Source organism: Bombus flavifrons, chromosome 4 (assembly GCF_040668555.2).
Source record: "Bombus flavifrons isolate JBK064 chromosome 4, iyBomFlav1_principal, whole genome shotgun sequence".
In the NCBI taxonomy this organism is placed as follows: domain Eukaryota; kingdom Metazoa; phylum Arthropoda; class Insecta; order Hymenoptera; family Apidae; genus Bombus; species Bombus flavifrons.
The window spans coordinates 6,102,230-6,125,701 of record NC_138445.1 but is presented as its reverse complement, the minus strand read 5'-3'; the positions used below and the strand labels follow the sequence as shown (position 1 = coordinate 6,125,701).

Genomic DNA, 23,472 nt, shown 5'->3' with positions numbered 1-23,472 from the left:
TAAAGTTCATTTCATTTTATATAAGTAAATACTTGTCTTTCAAAACAGGTTAATTATTCAATAATAACTACAATGTATTATTTAAACTTAAGAATTGTTTTAATATGTATATAATATATACATGTATATAATATACACATAAAAAATCTTTTGTATAGGGTTACTATTGTTTACAAAGCAAGTAATAATATTATCTTTCATCTATTATCTGTATCAATTTCACAAGTTTCAATAAATATAAAAAATCAAGATGTCCTGCAAATCATTTTATTGTTTGTGAACAATGTGGATAGTCTTAAGTCTCAGAGTATACAAAAACTTTCTTTATGTAAAGGAATTTGTAATTTTATCTATTTATTTTTTAATTACATTAACTTTTTGACAATGTATCAATTTGACAACATAAGATAAATTAAATTGGGGAAATGAGAGGCAGGTAATAATTAAGAAAACATTAAAAATAGTTTAGATTTAATTAAAACAGAAAATGTATATATTATTTATGAAACTATATATTGATTCAAAATACAAATTTGTATACTTAAAGAATTTATAACAAGGACATTACATAGTTTCATTAAGGAAATAAGCTTTCTTCTGTTATCTTAATTACCTTTTTATGCAATGTAGAATTCAGATATTTCTGATTTTTTTAATTTGTGAACAGTAACGAAAGTAATTAAAGTATTTTAGTCATATATTCTATATATTACTCTATTTATTGAATATTGTATTGAATGAAAATATATAATATACATTAAGTTATTTAAATTTAGAAATTAATTATACAAATTTATAAGAAAAGGTGTAATATAATACAAAAAAATAATAAATAAGTATTTTTATTCTTCCCATATAACCAGACATTAAATTTTTATTTATATACCTATGCTGGGCAATATCTTATTATCAATATGTGTATTACGAAAATCACTCTACATATAGTTGTAAATCTGGATTGATTTGTATAATACTATTTTCTAATTCTTTAATATTACAGATTGGATTTTCTCTTAAATCAAGTAACTTTAATTTATGTTTCGTTAGTAATTGTAATATTTCTTCTAAATTATTTAGTTTATTATTTCTTAATGATAAAACTTCAAGATTCTGTAACATAGGAAACTCTTTTAAATTTTCCATTTGATTGCTTGAAAGTGACAATTTTCTACAACTTTGGAGTAGAGATAATTGATTTAAGGAATGTGATAAATAATTTGCACTAAGATTTATTTGCTCAAAGAAACTGAGATATTCGTTATTACTGAGTGTGGTTAAATTTAATCCAGAAAGATCAATTTCTATTTCTGTTTCTTGATCTTCTTCTATATTCCATAATTCAGATATTTTGTATTCAATTATGTATTTGCTCCCTGAAAAAAAATTCATTGTTTAATTTCTAAATTGAAATAACAAATAATTAATTATTATAACTTAATCAAAATTATATTTTAACATGATTTTATATATTTTTCTAACAATTAATTCTATATCTAATTTTATAGCACTTATAAAAGTCATTAATTTTAGAATCAATTCTCCAATAAGGACAATCAATTTTATCAAACTTAAATTCTACAAATTAAAGTTAGCAACTGTAACATTTATATAAAATTTTCCAAATTTTTTAAATTTATATATTCAGCAATAATATAAACTTACTTAACCTTAAATAATCTAGAAATAAGTTCTGCAGAGTGTTTCAACCTTAACCAGACCCCTAAATATCTTCTTTATCTTTGTATAATTGCAACATGTGCTGCTATCGTGTCAGACACAACTTCTCCTTTAACAAAGTGCATCACTACTGGTTAACATCATTCTGAGCACTTGTATTAAGACATACCCACACATTGTCTCAGGATTTTATTTTATCAATATTCAAGCTCACTTTGAGACTATATGATAGACAATATATGTATAGAATAAATTTCCTACCAAAAAATAAAAGTGACTTTCAAAAAACTTGGTAAAAATTACCTTAAAATGAAATTTCTTTTCTACAATATTTCTTTTTGGAACCATTCACATTATATCTTAAATATTTTCTAGTATCATTAGAGTTAAAAGAAATATGTAGCTGTTTGGTTAAGGATGAAACATTTTGTATATATATCATTAAATTTTTATAATTTATTCGTTAAATATACTTACGTAAATCTTTATAATAATTAGACCGAAGAGAATCAATATTAACAAGAACATTCAAATTTGTTAAAATATTTTCATAAAACTGTATAAAATCGATTTTCCTCATCAAAAGAATACTGGTTAAATAACCCCACTTATTATTAGGTTCCATTTCTACAAGTTGTTTGTAACTTGATAATTGTTCTAGTAATTGATCTTTATTAGAACAGGATTTATATTTCCTTTTTCTATATATCCATTTTTGATTAACACAGAGTAAAGGATAAAGTATTCCTTCAATTTCTATCTGAACATTCTTTGCTTCATTTAACTGTTTTTTAAATTTTCCAAACCACAATTTCGAAATCTTTGTTTCATATAAAGATTTCCATTGAACATCCTCATTTTCATTATTTATTTGCAGACATATTGACTCGGCTAGTATATTTTTATTAGCAAAAAGGATCACATTATTATCTTGTATTAAGGCTTGAGAAAGAATAGGAAGGCATTCATGGGTATCTAATAACCATCTTTGGTAGAACCAAGCACTAGTATCACTAGGATCTGTGAATGTGGCATTCATGACCAAATCTAATTCTAAAAGGGAAATTGTAATTTTGTTGTACATATTACAAAATAGTGTCAAAGCAAACATATTTTACAAATGCTATTAATATTCCATAAAAGCATTACCTTGTTTCTTTTTTTCATCAATATTGTTTTGGTCAGAATTATGAAATATTTTTGATAACAATAAACTCCTGTAATGCCAGGATGAATAATTAGAGAAATTATTTAGAATCTTTGAGGTAGCAAATTCAAATTCTTCTTCAGGAGAAATTCGTGCTTTTTGTACAACAAATTCCCTATAATTCCAACAATGAACTAAAATAGACCAAAAATAATATTTGTATATTTTACTATTTTGTAAATAATAAAAATAAAAAATTTATTAACATTAGTAACTTACAATTTCTGTCGTCCAAATTTAAATACTTGGTGCATAACATTAGTTCCCTTTTCCAATCACAGTTTACTAAATGATTCATAATCCATATTCGTTGATACCATACCCAATAAGATTTAGGATTTTGTTTTAAACAATCTTCAGTAAGTCTTAATTCATTTTGATAATACTCCTCCAAAAGATTTTCATCCCTGTTTATAGTTATATTACATGTTATATAACGTTCATTTTGATGTTAATTTTTACTCACAATTATTAAATTTAAAATTTAATAAATTTGCTACTTATATAATATTTGAATTTAAATATATATATATATATTTATTATTCTGTGTTAGAAAAATTTTTCTTCGTGAATCTTAAGTGATTAATATATATATATTTATAGTATCACTGTATTATGTATAATACGTTATACATAAAAAATTATATTAATAAAATATCAAATAAGATGTACTTATTATTTAATACTAAAGAGTTCAAATAGCTATTAATCATTAAAAAAATATTAAAATTATTGCTACCACATAATTACCAATCATTATTTGTAAATGCCTCTCTACGAATATTCCATAAAGTATAAATATCTGGATTTTGCTTTACCATACGTTCAGTAACTGTCATCAATTCTTCATCATAAATCTTATTGTTTCTCTGTAATATATAACAATAAATAGTTACATTTTAATAAATTTAACTAAATTACTTTTTCTGTATTTTATTTTTTAATTCGGCTGCTTATTATTTAACTATATGAGATTATATAAACACAATTAGTACTATAATATATATTAAGTGATATATTTGTGAGATTACTTTCTTAAACACAATACTCATGCCAATTCTATAACGTGAAAGCTTTTCAGCTCTTTCCTTCTTCTTCAATGCTTCCTGTTCTGCAGTTGTTTGAACTTTTACTCTGCCATGCTGAAAATTTATTATTTTTTTTTATTGCAAATTTAACCATATCAAATGTGAAATATACAAAAAGCATATATAACGATCAAATAATGGAAATGTTACATCAAAGGTATTAAATTATTTTATTTCTTTATTTATAGTATATACCACCTTTGATAGTTATATTAAAGTACTAATAATTTATAAGGATAATAATAAAGTAAAAGTACAGTTAAATATTAATTTTAATTACCATGTTGAATATCTCTCCTAATCTTTTTTAATTTATAGATATATTTGATACTTTTACCTAACTTTGAGGTTAAGTTTGTTTGTACTGTTTTAATTATAAATACATAGATATGTAATATATATATTATATACATGTATCTTATTTATTAATTAATAACTATACTTTCGAGATTAATAGATATTATTCGTTCCTAATAGCTAAAACAAAATTACATTATAAAATCACTTAATTTTTTTTTCAAACATCTAGTTCAGCTACGAAGCTTTAGATATTAGTTGACAACTATTGACAAGCTATATAATATATGCGCGCACAAATGTACATGTGTGTCGCCAGGTATCATTTATATTTGAAGATGCTATTCGATTCAATATTTAACATTAAATTTTCGGTTTCTTTTATTCACAGACAATATGTAAATTACCGACTGTAATTTACATACTTTATTTAACTGTTACGCGGTTGTCACGCCTGCGCAAAATATATAGTACAGTACAGAAGTATAATATAAATTACATAACCTTTAAAATTTGTTCATGATACAAATTCAATAGTACACAAATGAAAATCAATTATCAACAATACGAAAAAACGGTGGAAAAAACGTTTTACTCAATTAATCTGATGATATTATTGCATCTATTTTACAAATAAATTAAAATGAGTTTATTAAAGATCGAATATGAAATATAAATTTTTTTCCTATAAATTGTACTTCATAAATGTGAAATATTAAATTCCTATCTTCTAAAGAATAAACTCTTTATAAAGTTAATGAACTGTTTATCAGAGTTAATGCAAAAGATAAGTGTTATTAATTATACATTTAGTGGAATAGTAAACAACAATAAATAAAAATACAAATTTGTACTGGATATTTTCTTATAATTTTATTAGATTATTCATTAAATTTCGTATTAGAACGAAAATTAAATGTGAATAACGCGTGATCTATAAAGTTTATTACGAAAGTCATATATTTTGTAATTTTAATGCATAACCTTTTTTGTAATTGTCATATTACTGAGAGGAGCAAAATAATTTATTTAAGAGTAACATATTTAAAATAATTAATTTATTTTAATCTGTGTATATAATAAGACTTCATAATGTCTATATTGCAAAGACTGTCAAAATTTCCACAAAATTTATATTATGTAAAAAATGTTATTAAAAGATATCCAAAACGAAATGAAAGTATTTTATCAGCATCTCGACAATCTTCAATGTTAAGAACTGTATTTAAAGCAAGTCTAGTAGGAATTTCTATAGGATTTCCTGTTGGTATAGCTATTACCACAGGATATTCTTGGTATAAAGATATGGAAGCTTCAAAAACATATCACCTTCAAGGAAAAGAAGAAAAAATTAAAATACTTAAAGAAAAACCACCAGTACCAGTTTCTAGAGAAGTATTTTGTGTTTACATATTAATTCATGCTTATTTAATTCAAAGCTTAACATTGGATTAATTTGTTTTTCATACATCAAAATACTTTCTTATTTTATTTTTATTGCAGATTATTTTTCCAGTGGACACTACTGAGTTAAAATTAACCCTTTATCAATATCAGACATGTCCTTTTTGTTGCAAGGTAAAATATTCATATGTATCATTTATTTAGTAAGTACTGAATTAATAGTATGATAAAGATATAATTAGCAGCATGTATATTTTTCAAATGAAAATATAAGTGTAAAATATAGTAGCTAAATTTTAATCACATTTTTTTAGAAATAATAAATTATTGTTTTCATAAATTGTGATAATTGTAAGTATAAAACCACTTTAGGTCAGAGTTTTCTTGGATTATTATGGAATATCTTATGAAATTGTGGAAGTTGATCCTGTATTACGGAAAGAAATATCTTGGTCATCTTATAAAAAAGTACCAATACTTTTAGCACAAGTAGATTCAGGATATCAACCTTTAAATGATAGTTCAATGATTATTTCTCTACTAGCATCATATTTGAAAGAGAGATCCCAAAAAATTAATGACTTAATAGAATATTATCCAAGCATAGCAATGCATGATGAAAATGGAAGATTGAAATATGAAATTATGAATAAATACTTCTTAATGTATCAAGATAATTTACCTGCAAATAAAATTATGGATAATATCATGTAAGTTCCATTGTAGAAAGAATAGTTATTAGTGGTATTAAAATTACAATGCTAATACTTATATTTTATGTTACTAATATTTATTTAGGTTTTATATTTTGAGTAACATATTGTTTTAGGGAAGAGCGTAAGTGGAGAAAATGGGTTGATGATGAATTTGTGCACACACTATCACCGAATGTGTATAGAACACTTGATGAAGCCTATAAAACTTTCAATTGGTTTTCTGAAGTAAGTAGTTTAATAACAGTTAAGCATCATAACATACTATATAACCAAGCAAGATAATATAATAATTTTAGCATTAATGTATAAATTAACCCCTTGCCATAATTTTACGAGTTTGAGTCGTGATGAGAATTTTGAGCCAAACTTGAATATCACAGGTCAGACTCGTGGTCTTAATCTCGGGCCTAGTGTGAATGTCTTGAATGGTGTCTTTTTTCTAAACACGGGCACGGCTATCTACACACTCAGTCGCACGATATCATGTTTCAAGTTCCGACACTGTCTCCGCCACTTCGGCTCCTTTCTCGACCATTCGGGCTCAACGTTTGGGCCCAGATTCTTCCGAGTATGGCAAGGGGTTAAAAAAAGAAGGTAGAATGAAAAAATACTTTTCTAATCAATTAGGTTGGTAAATGGGAAGAATATTTTCCAACATGGGAAAGATTAATTATGATAAATGTAGGTGCAACAGCTATGTGGCTTATATCAAAACGATTAAAAAAAAGACATCATTTAAAACAAGATGTTCGACAATCTTTATATGATGAAATCAACAAATGGTTAAACGCTATTAATAAACATGGTGGTACATTTATGGGAGGAGAAAAGCCTAATTTATCAGATCTTGCTGTATATGGAGTTTTGAAGAGTATAGAAGGATGCAGTGCTTTTAAAGATGCTTTAGATAATACAAACCTTAGCACATGGTATAATGCTATGACAAAGGAAGTAGAAACTCATTCAGGAAGCAAATATTTAATGACTAAATAATATAAATAAAACATATTGATTTGTATTGTTTACATTTTTATTATCTTATTGTTTACATTACAGTTTTATTATCATTTGTTTGTGATTGTTTTTTCATAATTCATTTTGATCATTAAAGAATACTAGATAGAATAAAATTATATTTTATGCTCTTTTATATTGGTATCACTACAATAAAAAGACACAAGAGAGATTGTATTATAAACAATAAATTTGTAATTATGTAGAAATTAAAGAACATATGAATAATAACAGTTCAGTTCAACATATGAGAAGAATAATAACATAAAATATAACGATAAAATTAAATATACCTATATTTTAACATAAAATCCAATAATGGTGTAATATAACAATGGTACAATATTTACAATTCGATAATTAGCAAGAAATAGTACACATAATTCTCCAATATTATCATTATAGTGTATATGTCATATGTATATGTGAAATAAGAACATGCTTTTTATTTAAGCTACACAGGGTAGCTGACGATACATTAATGAGAACCCTTTATTTTCCACTTCTCCAACTTCATCGCCATCTGTGACAACATATAGTACAAATGGCTTGGAGAAAGCTAAAATAAAAGAAGCTATTATAATAGAATCATATAGTGCACATATATATATATATATATATATATATATATATATGTAAATTTTGTACATATATATATGTGATACATTATAAACAGACACAGAACTATGCAAGTTATTTATATTAAGTATTTTATGTTTGGTTAAAAAGAAAATTATAGATATAGTAAATATGTACTTACATGTTTTTGTTATAAAGCCATTACCACAAAATCGTTCTGTACCGACTGCAACACCATTTTGAAATGGATGTGGAATAATAACAAAATCTTTAGTGCAATTGGTTCCTTGTTCTGCTGCATATTGAGTACCTATTTATTTACAAATAATTATACTAATTAATAATATTAAAATAATGATTTGTTTTCACTTAAGAAACGATTGTTTTTGGAAGTAACAAATTATTTTGCAACATTTAATAAGTATAATGTGCTTTTATTAGTATTATAATAAGGCACGAGTATCATAATTACATTAGTCAAATTTGCAACCAATTCGAAGATGTTTATAGAAGTTAAAAGACATTGTGAACATACATTTTTAGTAGGAAAATAATATACAGCATATTAAACATATAATTAGCATTAAAGATGATCTCAGGAAATATTATAGTTTATATAGTAATAATAGTGGAGAATTGAATGTGATTTTTGACAAACATATGCTTATAATAAATATTTTGTAATATCTATATACATTTTCAAATTTTACTGATATAATCATAATAGTTATGTCTCATTACAATGCTAATAAAATTTGAAAATGTTTTGTATGATATATTAATGTATGATATTATAATGATAATAATATATTAATATTTTTATCATAAATATTATAACTATGTAAGTAACTAATTAGGACATCATGTTACCTATTAAAGTAGAGTCAAATGCACTAGTATCTCCAGAAACGGTAAATGAATTTGAATTTGTTTGAGACCATTCAATGGCACAATATCCTTGTGCCATTCTTACACATACACCATAATTCGTATTTGCGATTTGTCGTGTACCTATTGGTGGTTCTAAAATAATTTTTATTACCTAAGTTTTATAACTTTTATTATTTTTTATTATTTAGTTATTGTTAAATGGCATTCCCATGAATAATAAGTATCTTCTATTAATTAATTTTTATTAATATCCATAAGAATACTTTTTTTTTTAGACAAAATATTAAAAAATTTGATAATATAAAACTCAAAAAATACAATTTGTTAAACTTTTGATATACAATAGTTATTATAGGTATACAATTTATATATTCATAAATGTATATAACAAATTTTACTATAAAATATAACAGGTTTTTTTAAATTCTGGTCCTAAATACTTAAATATTTAATTATTACGTAGTTGTAGTTTGTAACTGGCGCATTACTGTATATACTGTATTTTTCTTGTACTTTCTGGCATATTACTGTATATATTACAGTCATGTACATTTGTATATGTTTTAAGTAAGTGGTAATGTATATAGTTATTTTTAAAAAATAACTAATTTCTGTAAATTATTAATAGTTATAATACCTCTTGGATTTTGTGTTGTGCCGTAATTAAAACTTGTTACGGTACCTGTGACACTATCATAATACTGTAAACATCCATTTGGGGCTGTAAGAAGAATTCTATAATCAAGTTATTAGTTAGAAGTATTTTAGTATTAGATATCATTGGTTACTTCTATCTTAAGATAGCAATAACATATTCTCAATATCTTACTTTTTATAAGTTAAAAAAATGATATAACTTTTATAAATAAAAGGCTAAAATTATTTTAAGTTAAAATCTTTTTTAAATATTAATGTACTTAAATATCAATTTTTAATTGTTAATTATGAAATATATACCTATTTAAAAAAAGGCAATATAAAATATGTTTAAAATATACAAACCCTTATATGTTGCATCACAGGGTAATTGTTGAATTCTTATATTCCAACGACGATCTGTAGGATATCCAGTATTAGTATCGATTGATATCATAATAGGAGTATCATCATTGAAATCCACATACACTGAAAAATTTAAATCAACAAAAGGGTTGATTAGTGTTAAGTTATTATAAGAGTCATTAATAATTGAATGTATTTGCAAATACATAATACAAATACATAGTTTCAATAGGAGTATCATCATTGAAATCCACATACACTGAAAAATTTAAATCAACAAAAGAGTTGATTAGTGTTAAGTTATTATAAGTGTCATTAATAATTGAATGTATTTGCAAATACATAATACAAATACATAGTTTCATATGGACATAGATTTACCAATTAATTTAAAGTGTAATTCTGAACATAGAAGATATAAATCATATAAATATACCCCTGCAACTCAATAGTTCATGAAATATATGTATATGTATTATCAATGAATATAAATATAATTCAACCAATTATAATTTTATTAAATTTTTATCTATATTTTCTAAATTATTTTGTTTAAATATAGGAAGCTATTTTACTATTCAAAAATCATAAATTAATTTTTCGTTTATCCGGGTAAAGTGTTTCTGCAAATGTTAATTGTCTTATTTCAAATTAAGTATATTATTTATTAAATATTTATACAATTTATATTGTAAAATTCTAATTATGACATATTTATTTACAATTACATATAATTTAATATTTGTATGTGTTATTGTGTCAATAATTTTATTTATTACCATGTTGATTTGCATTTTCTCCACAAATTCGAGGTATTCTGCTTCCAGATGAAGAAACTAAAAGGAAATCAAGGTCACAAATTCCACTAGAATTCGGTGGAGCAAGATTAAATTCCAAGAAATCCAAACGTAACTAAAAACAATTTAGGATATTACAAATTAAACATGGATCATATTATAACTTTTTGCAGAAATAGAAAAAGAAAAAAGTATATGCTAATTCAATTTTCTGGCAAAGTTTATATCCTTTAACTCGATCAACGTTTAATTCAGCGAAATAATTATTATGATGAAATTAAAGTTTTTAGCATATTTTATTAGCTCACTTGGCATATATTTGAATTGCAACGTTGTACTGTTATTGTGCATCGTCCTTGCCTTTCATAAGTTGTTGGATATTCTGGATTTGTGAAATATGTATTATTTACATTTGTTGTGGAACCACACGTCTTTTGAACTGTAAACATTAAATTTAAATGAACTCACTATTCAAATTTCATAAAAAATTGTTTGAATATTTTAATTACTTACAAACACAGCAAATACCATGTCCATTTGCACAACTGCCAGATGGTATTCCACCATAATTACGGCATTCTCTTTTGGTAAAGCAGGTACCATTTAAATTGTTGCTAGCAAGGCATTGCGAGTTTGCAAATCGAATAACACTGAATAGCGGGAAGACTGTTTAAAAATCGATTTAGTAATTTATCATTTTCATACATAATATAAATGTTTATGTTATATTATATAGCAAAAATAAATATAACTACTATGAAATATTAATTGAATTTTATAATTTTTATTATTTTTATTTTGTACCTTCGTCATCTTTAAATACAATTTCATTCATTTTTCTGTTACTTACACCTTCCGCGAGACATTGAATTTGGAATTTCCGTGATATCATCATTATCCAATTTATAACTAACGATATTTACAAAAAGGAAGATCGTCAAGTAAGCTACACGCAACATCTTTCAAATTGTAACTGTTCGAAATACACTCAATTCTTCTGAAGATTTCGTTCAACGGTACTCAAGAAATCAGAACAATTAGCGTGCAAATGAAAACCAACATACTACCTACTATTCGTGTTTATATAACTGGATTATCGAGATATCCATTACACATAAAATTTGGCTAAAAATATGTTCATCGATAATATGATAAATTTGTTACATATATAATATCTTATACTTTAGAATTAATTAAATTCAGATAGACTCTTCATACAATATTGATCCTAATTTCTAAGAAATTTCATTAAATATAATTAATTATAGATATGTGCAAAAATATTTAAAAAAAGCGAATAGAATAAATAAAGGTACAGATCTCGGTACAGACCGAACGATACAATATCGTTATAACCTCATAACGAAGAAACTGTGCGATTTAATAAGTTTATACAGGGTGAGTCACTTAAACCAGGTCACCTGAATAATTTTTTCAATTTTGAACATTAGGGGAAATGTTTGAAACAAAAGTTGTTTGATTCCGAGGGGAGCCATTACATAATGATCAAAATTTTTTATCAGGTGGGCGAGCTTAGGAAATTTAAAAGTCACTTTCATTTTTTTAAGTGGGACTATGTATATTTGAACTTTTACGGTTATAATCCTTCTCAAAACTATTTCAATGGTCATGGTCATTCAAGATCACGGATGTAATAATGAGTGAAAAATGAAAATTGGTGAACGCTTTTGGAACATATTCTCGGCTTTGTTAACAAAGTCATACTCAATCAATTCAAAACGTAAACAAGCTTTGTCGAAATCATTATCGCGATCACAAAATTTTTGTTTCAAACATTTCATTTTATCTCCAGAATTGAAAAAATTACTTAGATGGCTCGTCTTAAATAATCAACCCTGTATAATGTACAATTCTGTTATCAGAAATATATAATTGCCAAATTTAAAGTATACGAGTATGTTAGCAAAATCGTAATGACATTCGTCTGCAATGGGGCTAATACAAATTACGTACATTAAATTACTTTAACTTAAGTTAAATTTAATTTATAATGGTAATAATTTATTACAGTAAAAATAATATTGTACTTATATAAACGTATCTAGATTAACAAAAAGCACTAATTGGAAATTTTATTTACTGTCCTGCAAAATGGACAATATCCGTGTCTTAATAAAGCCAGTTCATAGTCATCCGAATGAAATAACTGAAAAGAATGATAAGTAATTATTACATTTCTTTTAAGTCTATGTATCTTATATTTACTATATGATACCTTAATCTAAAACGTTCCGCAGTATTACAAATTTTTATTATTTATTCTTATTTGACTATAAAAACATGTGTAACTTAATTTATATAAATTTACCATGTATACATACATAACATAAATATAATAAATATACATAACGTTAAATTTCACATACCTTTAAACAAGATTTACAAAATGTAATTTGTAAATCAGGTAAGAGATTTTTAAAATACTTTGTTTTAAATGGTTTTGGCCATTTAATAATTAATACTGTACATGGATCCATACTTTTTAAGACATTTCTTCCCACGATTATAGTAGAAGAACTAGATTTTTCCTAAAATGAGTAATTGACTAAATTAAATTCATTTTACTTATATTTTATAATTATATCTTATAATCATAGTTTTTTATATATTTATATAATTATAACATTTTTAAACATGTTATTAAATGTCAAAAATATTATTCATCACCGTATTATTGACTTTAATTTTATTAATTGCCCCTTAAGTTGTAGAATTATACAGCGTGGTTGGTAACTGGTGGTACAAGCGGAAAGGGGGTGATTCTACGCGAAAAAAGAAATCGAAAATATAGAATAAAAATTAAAAAAAAATTTTTTTTTTTAGATTTTTCCATCGAAACAACGATCTACAGTGAGATCCGTTATAGCGAGACGTGATAAAGTGCACGCGTACCGAGCGAAAATTCAAAGTCGATTTTCTCGAAAACAAAGCCTCAAACGAAAAATTTTTATTCTATATTTTGGACTTCTCTTTTCGCGTAGAATCACCCCCTTTCCGCTTGTACCACCAGTTACCAACCACCCTGTATATTAATTACTGTTACATATGTATTTGAAAATACCTCGTATTTCATTAATCGTGCTGTAAAAAGATCAATTTCAGAGGTGACAGAAAATTGATTTGTAGTTGTAATATCATCAGATGATGAGAATGAGTCATTTATTAATTTTTCTGCTTCTTCATCAGAAATATTTTCTTCTAGTTCAAATTCGACCAATGGTAAAATTTCTGCAATTTTTGCATATATATACACACATATTACAATCTTTTTATAGTTTTAATAATTACTGTAAATAGTGTAAAAATATTGTAAACCAAGTTTTTTCTTGGCTGTCAAGTCGAAATGAAGAAATATATTATTATGTTAACTACTGTAATTATTATAATACTGCTAATATAATATATACAATATGGTACAATATAACATGTCACTATTTTTAATATGTTTTGAACATTTTCTGATAAAAAAAGACAATCAAAGAAGCAAATACTATATAATAGTTAATATGCTTAAAATATAAAAATCACAATTTTTATATTTAAGATTTATATATTTTTGATGAATTATAATTTCGTACTGACTACACATTTTTTATAAACATTAAATGAAGTATATTTATAAAAATGTATATTTGGTTCGAAAATGTTTGCATATGTTATATTTTCTTTAAATATATTGATTTTAATAGTAAATTTATCGTAATGTTATATTTACATTGTTTCGTTTATTCTTGTACTTTGTAAGCAAAGCTAAAAGATGATTAAAATTTCCTAAAAGTAGTACTTACCAAACATTACGAAAGAATATTGAAATTTTAGACCACATTGCACACATTGTCCCTGATTGTTTGATGGCAACAGGGGATTAAAGGTCGAACATTTATAGCAAAGAGGTAAAAGTTCTTCAGGATCTCTATAAGAAGATGCTCGAGCATTTAAATTTGAAATTTCTAATTGGCTAAGTTGATTTACTGGAATTTTTGTTTTTCGTAATTTCTCAAGTAATTGCATAGTTAGTTTATTAGCATCAAGCAAAGAAGCTTGTTTTAGCAATGTGTATATTATGGTGAATCTTGAAACTCCTTCTATTTGAATATTTTCTGTTTTAGTTAGAAGAAATCGCGCAATGTTAAAAAGAGCTTCTGGCATTAATGATGTAAATGGTTCTTCCTAAAAAAAAAAAAAAAATAACTACCTAGTTATATGTATTTAGTATTTTAATGTAATATCAGTGATTTTTGACACACACCCACACACACATTATGAATTTTTAATATTAATTACAGTTATTAATGTATTGTTAAGTGATACATAAATTACTTACTACATATTTATGTACTTCGTGATATGCGTAATAGATTTCAGCCTTTTCATAATATTGAAGAAACATTGTTTGTAATTCATCCACAGTTTTATTAAGATTTAAGCTGATTTGAGAAAGAAGCCAATAAAAGTAAGATGCATCACGAAATCTTTTTTCAGTAACTGCATTTCTAGCCAACATTATTAAAACCATCACAGATTCGTCTGATTGTCCAGCTATTTGAAATGCTACAGAATTTAATGAATGTTGTAATATACCATCAATTTTATTATTATTTCGCACAAATTTAATACGAACAAATTGTGAATTATTTTCTTTTTAAATTTCAAGTTTTCTTTGTATATTCCAATTACATTTTATTCAAATAAAGAAATTTGAGTAAAATTACCCTTTTGTGCTTCAGAAAAATGTCCTGTTTCTGCCAACCACCTAGCATATGGTCCATATATTCTAGCTTTCAGTTTGGGATTTCTCTCAGCTAATTCAAATGCTTCTGGCCAAGCTTGAGCTTCTACTAAAACATCCGCTACATCAGGATCATCTCCTAAGCGATTAAAAATTTCTGCTGCACCATGAGTTGCACCCAGCTTTTTTAATTTTTTAGCAATTACAGTTAAATTATCTCTATCTGCTTTATCAAGTTGTCTGCCAACTTTAATTAACATGTCAATCCAGCCATACTCTGCGATTATATTTATGGCGCGATCAACATCTCCAGCTGTAAGAAACATTTCTGCCGCAGCACGAGGTTCTCCAAGACTTTTAGCCCATTCTGCTCGTTTACGAAGTAAAATTGTACGATCCTGGAACAAAATTTTTATTCTTATTCTGATTTTAATATAAATGTCATTGTAACATATATAGCATCCTGTAACGTATTATCACAAAGCATTACATACTGTAATGTAATGTTATATCTTTAATAAAATTTGTACCTGTGCGCATACCTTTTTTGTCATTTATGTATAGTTTGTTACTATATTTTGCATTATATTAAAATAAAAATATGAATTTATTGAAAAATCCAAACATAAAATATTTATCTTTGTAAACAATATACATATATATGTAGTATCGTGAGTGTTTAGGCTGTAGATGTCGCTGCTGGGTACGGCCGCTTTTCTTCTCATTTTTGTATCGTGAAAGAAAAATCGGACTCCGGTCGCCGGAATTCAAATCCGGGTTCCGAACGTTCGTAACCTAAGGCGCTAACCACTGCGCTGCCGTCGTCCGACACTAGTTAGTGTCGAGTGGTAGTATTTGTTATCGAGTGCCGCCACAGGCCTTTTTTCCACGATACTACATATATCATTTTTAATCCTTAATGATTAAGATACACGCTAAAGCATGTGCATAAATTTTTTATAAAATTAGACAATGGTCATGAAATTACATGGTAATAATGACATAGAATACCCTGTATAAAACTAATATGAAAATTTAAATGAAACATACTACTAAATGATTTCTTCACTAACCTGATTATTTCCACTAACAATAAATTCTTGTGCAATATCAAACATACGTAGATCGGAGTACATAGTTAATGCATATTGTTGTAAACCAGCTTTTTGGAAAAGTTTTGCAGCATCTTTCAGTTTTCCCATAGCAGCTGCAGCAGTAGCCATGCATGCTTCCCTTCCCCATTCTCCAGATTTAAGTTTTTCTTCCACTTCAGATAAAACTTCTATATATTTTAAATTTTTTATTCTGGCAAAGGAAGAGTATGCAATATTTAATTCCAAATTTTCTAAAGCAGCTGTTCCTAAAGCAAACCAGTCAGAATCTGCTACTCCAAGACATGCCATATTGTAAGCATTAGAAAAAAGATCAATATCAATATATTGATACATAAACAATGATAAGGGTACCTATATACAGACAATAATATTTCAGTTATCATCATTTATGTTATCATAAATTATGTTATATTACATGCATGCAACTATTATTTTCAAAACTTAGCATTTTATGACTTAAACTTCATTACTTAATAACATATTTGTTGTATATATACCAAAACACATATTTACCTCTAACGTGACAATAGAAGAACCGTTCAAACAATACACTTTTGATTCATTGTGACCCATGACAAGTCCCGAAAATTTTTGTCTATATTCCGCAAAATCGCCTACTTTAATTGCTAAATATTCTCCACTAGAAAAACACATTATATCTTCAAAACTATTATTAAATGTCACACTATTTACATTTTGAAATTCTTGCAGTTTTTCCTCTGTATATAAATCAAATACAGAAAGGACTCCATGATCACTAACAACAGCAATTTTTTCCTTTAATGAACTGATATCGAGGCATCTTACAGAACCCTCAATTTTTATTATATATGCTGGGAAAGGATTATCTAAATATATTTTCACTATATAGCCAGTATTTAAACCTAAAAAATATGAAAATAAGAGTTCATTATATACTTTATTTTTATTTTGTTAATCAAAAGTAATAAACAAATCATTAGTGCTAAATATTAATATAAAAAAAAAAAGAACTAAATTGTCATTAACACATGACTAAGTTTATGCAATCTAGCTGATTTTCAATAAATTAATAATTTCAATAGAACTATAAATTAATATTATTATAATTATATTAAATGTAATTAATTCATTTCTTGTTAAATTTTCGTTTTTTCTTATCTCTTACAAAGATATCTAATTTGAATTTGCACAAATTTTGTAATACGAACCTACATTAAGGCACTCTTGTCCAATTGGTCCACCAACAACTTTTATATAAGTTATAAGTCCATCAAGTATCCATTCTCTTTCTATTGTACCATTGAAAGATAGACTTTGTAATTGTCTTTCTGTACATAAAATTAAGTTGTTCGTAGTGACAACAAGTAAATTACAATTTAATGTTTGATTTAATTTTTCATATATTCGATAATGCATTCCATCATTGGAATTTGATGGTTCATAAATTATTACACGTTCCGATAATTGAACTGCTAATCTGTTTCTATACACAGCAATACGATATATCTAAAAATAAAATAAGAAATTTTATATATCGTATCTTATTTATCAGTATTTTTAGTACACTATTTCAATTTAAAAATTAAAGAACGATTTTTTATCTAAAATTATATTTATTATCAAGATATTTCGTATACTTACCAAATCTTTGCACTTAATGCGAACTTTTTGATTAGTAATTAAATTTTGTATTATTACATCAGTCATATTTTCTCTATATGCATATCTATCTCCATATAATCCATGTATAACATCCCAAGATAACTGCAAATATGTTATTGTACCATCTTGACAACCTAATGCCTAAACAAAAAGACACATAGCTTCTTTTTAAGTACTTCTACAGCATATTAATTATAAATATTGAAGTAAATATTAAAATAAATTATACAATTATAAGTTCAAAGAAATAAGAATTATAAAATTAAAGACTGAATAAAAAATGAAAAATTTTAATTCATACAACATGTGTAGAACTTGGATGTACAGCACAACTCCAAACCCAGGAGGAAAATGTACCACCAATGTTAATCAATTGTATCCCATCATATGTCATTAATAAACACTGTCTATTACTTCCAGAAATTAAAATATATTGATCTCCTGCAAAGTTACACATTTTAAGTGGCATAAAATTGAGTTGTCTATCTTTCCCCAATGATTTTCCTGAAATTGAATAAAACGATAGGGTTCCATTCCATTCTGCAATACAGAGAACTTCTGCTAAATCTTCCCTATGGATAATAAAAGAACTCATTACTAAAATTTGTTATTTGCTAATCCTTTACAGAAAATCTATGAAATATTTAATACATGACGTTAACACTTTGACTGCCACGTTGGTCATATATGACCAGCCACAGTTTCTCCTGTGACGCCACGGTAGTCATTGGTGACCAAAGCGCTTTAACTTCTTACAATTGTAAAAATTGAGTGAAAATTGACAGTTACGGCATTATGAATATAACCGATAAATAGAAGATACTTTGAAATAAAAAGTGCCCCATTGAACAATTAAACATTTTTATTAGAACATCAATAAAAAAATAAAATGGGAACAAATCTTGCATCTAACGGTGCACTGTGTTAAAACACTTTAAACATAAATGTGGCTCATCAATACAATTTGGACAATAGGTGGTCACCTTTTTGGTCCGATGCTTAGCAATTTTTGATCCTAACTGTATAACATTTTTTTTATAGCACTCTCTGCAAAATATTCGTGCCAGGTACGCTTGCTCTTCTTTCTTCTGCATTTCGTGTCGCGATGTTTGTCGAATAAGTATATTTGATGGCTCTGGTAAATGACATTGTGTAAGGTGCACTGCGAGTGCTATTCTAAAATCTGATACCTTGATTTTCGATTTTGTTTCTTGTTTATAGAGTATCATCGCGTTTGAAATTGATATATTTAACAATAACTCTAAAGCTAATTTTATATACTACTTGAGGATTCTTCTATGTGATGTAGAATATGCTATCATTTAATCTGATAAATCTACAGCACATTTTCCTCTGTTGTAATCTACTACTACCATTGGTTTATCACAAACATAATTTTTTGTTACCTCTATTATTTCAGTCGAATGTTTCATCGAAATCATAAAAATAATCATAATACTGTTTACTAATATCTTCTACACGTTTCAACAATATATTCTGGACATTTTGTTTACGACGAAATAACGAATGCGAATGGTTTGTTGAAATAAACGAAGCCTTGTTGTAATATGTCGCTATCAACTGCTACCAAGGCGCCACGGTGGTCACCCGTGACCACCAATAAGATAAACGGTCTATTGGGGAAAAATGTTGTCTTACATCATCAATTTATTATTATTTTGCCATTATATGCTTTGAATAATAAAAATACTCCCGTTGCATCCTGAGCGAAACATGTGATTTCGGCATGGCAGTCAAAGTGTTAATATATATACAAGTAGTTATTATGTTAAAGTAATTATTCTTTTTACCATTGACGATTCCACAACAAGCTCCAAATAGGTATTCCATTTTGTCTATCAATTCGTGTTTGCTCTTCTCCATTCTAAAATATTAAAATAAATTCAATACAATTTACATGAAGTTAAACTTTTTAAATGTTTTCAATCGTGAGCGTTCTAAATAAATATGTACAATAAATAACAAATAAATAGTTAAACAATATTTAAATAATAGAATAATATTTAATACACTTTTATATTAACAATATGATATATATGAAACTATTTACATTGTGTAATGGACATAGATTTTAAACAAAGAAAACAAACTTTATTTCTAATAGAGACATAGCCAGATGCCAAGCCAATTGCTAAATATTGACCATCGTTTGTCCAAGCACAACAATTTACTCTTCCTCTTGATTTATGCTTTACAACTGCTTTCTGTTCTGGAGACCAGAATGCTATGTCTGACAAAGAACAACTTAAAAGTTGATGTGATACTGGATTGAACTGCATAGCTTGAACAGCTTCATTATGTCTGAAATATAGTATCGTAAACATACACGACATTAATGTATGTACTATATATAACTATCATTATAAAATTTTAAGACTATTTTACTTTTCATAATATTTTCTATAAAGATATGTATTTATACTTAAGATTTCTAACAAACTCATATCTTTTCATTTATAGATTTTATTAGTTAGTAATTTATTCAAACACATTAAATCTTTATCTCATAAACTGTAGTATTGTATTAAAGAGAAAGATTTGGTTATAATACAGTATCAAAAATATTATTTCTATCTTAATTGTGCTATTTATAAAACAGAGATAACTTACGAATATTTAAGTATGCCTTCTAATCTTGATGTCCAGATAATAACACTTTTATCAGCACTACCTGATGCAAATTTTTTGCCATCTCTTGCATAACATACACAATAAACTATATCTTTATGCCCTATAAAGTATAAACAGAAATATAACTTATATTTTATTAAATTAACTCTTTTATTTGGATTCATAAGCTTCATTACATACCTTTTAATGGTTGAATTAAAGTACCTTCATTAGTTTCATAAACAAGAACTTGTTGTCCAGCAGCAATAACTAACTGAGTTCCATCTGGATTAAAACATAGATCATATATACTGAAAATAAAATTGCAAAAATATTAGTAACTATCGCTGTAAATAATATAAAATCATCCTTGTGTCACATAAAACATTTATATCACAGAGTTGGAAATAAGTAAATTATAAAGGACATAAAATTAATCTTACGTAATTATTAACATTAGTAAAAAGATTTTAGTTTCTATGAAGAAAAAAATCATTAATTTAAAAATGTATATATTATACAACATTAAATAACATTCAAAACATAATAAATTATAAAAATATAATTATTAATATAATTTTTAAAAATATGTAAAATCTTGGATTTATTTAAAATATTAATTAAAGCATTAACGTAAAAATGTAATTACTCCTTATTTTTTACCATTTGAAACAAACTTAAATTATTCCATAGTTATAATCATATATATTGCCAAAGATATATATTTCTATACTTACCATTGTTCAGATTTATCTTGGACTTTATCAACCCAAGTAGGAGAAGCTTGCATTGTTTATTGTTCTATATACATACACATACACACAAAAAGTTTTGTTTTACACTTAATTTTACGAAATCATCTCTATGATTTTTGTATAAAAGTTTGTTTTCATGGTTTCCATGGAAACAGTTAAGATGGCAGCATTTATGTATACTAATAAAACAAATTCACTTTTAAATTACACAAACAGTAATACTAAGAAATAATTAAAATTGGCATTATATAATTTGTATGAATATTACTCTATGTTTCCAGTGTATTATTACATTTTTTATACTAATTCATTTTTTGGTTAAACTTTACTTTAGGAGAAAAAATTATTGACTGCCTCTTTTGCAATTTTGTAATTTTCTACGTATAAAACCCGAAAATACAAGTTTTAAGGCGAGAATGACGAATCCAATGGTTTAAAAGTTAAAACTATATGAAACTGAGTATTTTTAGGATATGTGACGACCACATAAACAGGTTCCGACATTTGCTAGGGAAAATCGTCCAAAAATTGAGTTGCACTCAGTCATGGAAGATCAATGTGGACGATCAACAAAGTTTGTGTTCTTGCGAGATAGACAAAGATGAGTAGAGTGTCTCTGTCTTCGTCTGAGCATGCCACGCATGCGCAGAACGAGAATCTTGTCTTTTCTGTTGATTTTTCACTAGTCACAACTCAATTTTTTAACTGTTTTCTCTAGATTTCGGTATATAAGTGTTGAGACCTACTTATATGTTCGTGAGGTATATTACACATTACTTTGACTACTTTTACTACGACATATTGCTTCTATTTATAATCCGATTGGTCTACACAGATGAGCATTCAAATACTCTCGATTTCCGTTTATCTTATTCAAAACTATAATGTCTTCGGATCGCTTCTATCAACGATGCCATTAAATCAATTCTGTTGTGATGATAAAAACGTCGCCAAAAAAATTCGCATAAGCGATCGGCAAATTCATCGTCATGGAAACAACCTCCCCCTCACCCAGTGTTTTGCCGATCACTAATTGGATTCTTCAATGCTATCATTACTAGCTGTAGTTAAATTCGTCAAAAGTTAGTTTGTACTAACAACCGACCGTAAAATAAATATTAAATACTAATCATTTTCGAATTTAAACCTAATACAAATAAAACTCAATTTCATTTATCTACAAATTTCATGCTTTGATTGGTTGTTTTATATATGTATCCCTTTGCAGCCAACCTGGCATAACTTTCAAAACTGTTTGTGTGGATTTCATTACCAGTAATTACATTTCCCTTTATTATTAAAATGAATGTTGTTGCCTCACGATTTTGCACTAATATCATCCTATAATGATATATAATATGTTAATATCCTATAATATGTTTGTTTGGATGTCTACCATACCCAAAACCCAATGATTTTCAACTCTCTTGCCATAATTATATCTTTTCTTTCCGAATTTTGCTTCGTCAATCTGTTAAATAATATGAAAATAACAATATTTAAATGGAAGTAATACAAAGAAATAGGTTATACAGAAATATGGAAATAAAGAATACTTATAGAAAAAATTGCAACTACTAAAAAACAATTTTTCAAAAAGTAAGAGAAAACTTATACATTAATGTAGTCTAAATCTATGAAAAAGAGTGTCTATAGAATGAAAGTATCTGTAAAGAAACGTTTATGCCAGATAGACATACCAGTGATACCATTTTCTACATTAATGTCTACTTAGAAAGGGAAATTGTTCTTAAATTCTGTACTATCTACTTTTCTTACTATTCTTATCACTATGTAGAACATTTTTTTAAAAACACAAAATTTTTTAACTTTGGCACTTACAGATTCCGGAATTCCCCATAATTTCGGTTTCTTTGCCTGTATGTTTAAAAAGTGATCCGCTG

At 26.2% G+C, this 23,472-nt stretch overlaps 4 protein-coding genes across 7 annotated transcripts; 1 reads left to right on the top strand and 3 right to left on the bottom strand.

Annotated features, from left to right (window-relative positions):
* Positions 1–826: 826 nt before the first annotated feature.
* RabGGTa (Rab geranylgeranyltransferase subunit alpha) lies at positions 827–4,703 on the bottom strand. The gene is made up of 7 exons (XM_069112134.1): positions 4,254–4,703; positions 3,917–4,027; positions 3,636–3,754; positions 3,104–3,291; positions 2,827–3,018; positions 2,155–2,730; positions 827–1,373 (listed from the first exon to the last, which is right to left on the bottom strand). Exons 1-7 carry the CDS (start codon positions 4,254–4,256, stop codon positions 931–933), a joined length of 1,632 nt encoding a protein of 543 aa, XP_068968235.1. The 5' UTR covers positions 4,257–4,703; the 3' UTR covers positions 827–930.
* Positions 4,704–4,803: 100 nt separating this feature from the next.
* Su(P) (prostaglandin E synthase Su(P)) lies at positions 4,804–7,417 on the top strand. The gene is made up of 5 exons (XM_069112136.1): positions 4,804–5,665; positions 5,774–5,848; positions 6,047–6,384; positions 6,504–6,615; positions 7,018–7,417. Exons 1-5 carry the CDS (start codon positions 5,363–5,365, stop codon positions 7,381–7,383), a joined length of 1,194 nt encoding a protein of 397 aa, XP_068968237.1. The 5' UTR covers positions 4,804–5,362; the 3' UTR covers positions 7,384–7,417.
* A 407-nt stretch (positions 7,418–7,824) lies between these two features.
* Positions 7,825–11,665, bottom strand: LOC138179401 (uncharacterized). Of its 3 annotated transcripts, none has more exons than XM_069112137.1 (9): positions 11,524–11,665; positions 11,187–11,339; positions 10,982–11,112; positions 10,656–10,788; positions 9,877–9,999; positions 9,512–9,595; positions 8,854–9,006; positions 8,165–8,293; positions 7,825–7,963 (listed from the first exon to the last, which is right to left on the bottom strand). In XM_069112137.1, exons 1-9 carry the CDS (start codon positions 11,630–11,632, stop codon positions 7,854–7,856), a joined length of 1,125 nt encoding a protein of 374 aa, XP_068968238.1. In that variant the 5' UTR covers positions 11,633–11,665; the 3' UTR covers positions 7,825–7,853. The 3 variants fall into 3 exon arrangements, with proteins under 3 accessions (XP_068968238.1, XP_068968241.1, XP_068968239.1); XM_069112140.1 differs by having other exon boundaries at positions 9,557–9,595; XM_069112138.1 differs by lacking the exon at positions 11,524–11,665 and adding an exon at positions 11,429–11,504.
* On the bottom strand, positions 11,436–23,249 carry Oseg1 (intraflagellar transport protein Oseg1). 2 transcript variants are annotated; one of them, XM_069112132.1, is made up of 17 exons: positions 21,837–23,249; positions 21,551–21,747; positions 21,015–21,124; positions 20,814–20,934; positions 20,294–20,504; positions 19,994–20,067; positions 18,484–18,754; positions 18,162–18,323; positions 17,729–18,026; positions 17,052–17,422; positions 16,497–16,889; positions 15,407–15,821; positions 15,019–15,245; positions 14,483–14,864; positions 13,756–13,922; positions 13,061–13,222; positions 11,436–12,840 (listed from the first exon to the last, which is right to left on the bottom strand). In XM_069112132.1, the coding sequence occupies exons 2-17, from the start codon at positions 21,601–21,603 to the stop codon at positions 12,754–12,756; spliced, it is 3,504 nt and encodes a 1,167-aa protein (XP_068968233.1). In that variant the 5' UTR covers positions 21,604–21,747; positions 21,837–23,249; the 3' UTR covers positions 11,436–12,753. The 2 variants fall into 2 exon arrangements, with proteins under 2 accessions (XP_068968233.1, XP_068968232.1); XM_069112131.1 differs by having other exon boundaries at positions 21,551–23,249.
* Between the last annotated feature and the right edge of the window lie 223 nt (positions 23,250–23,472).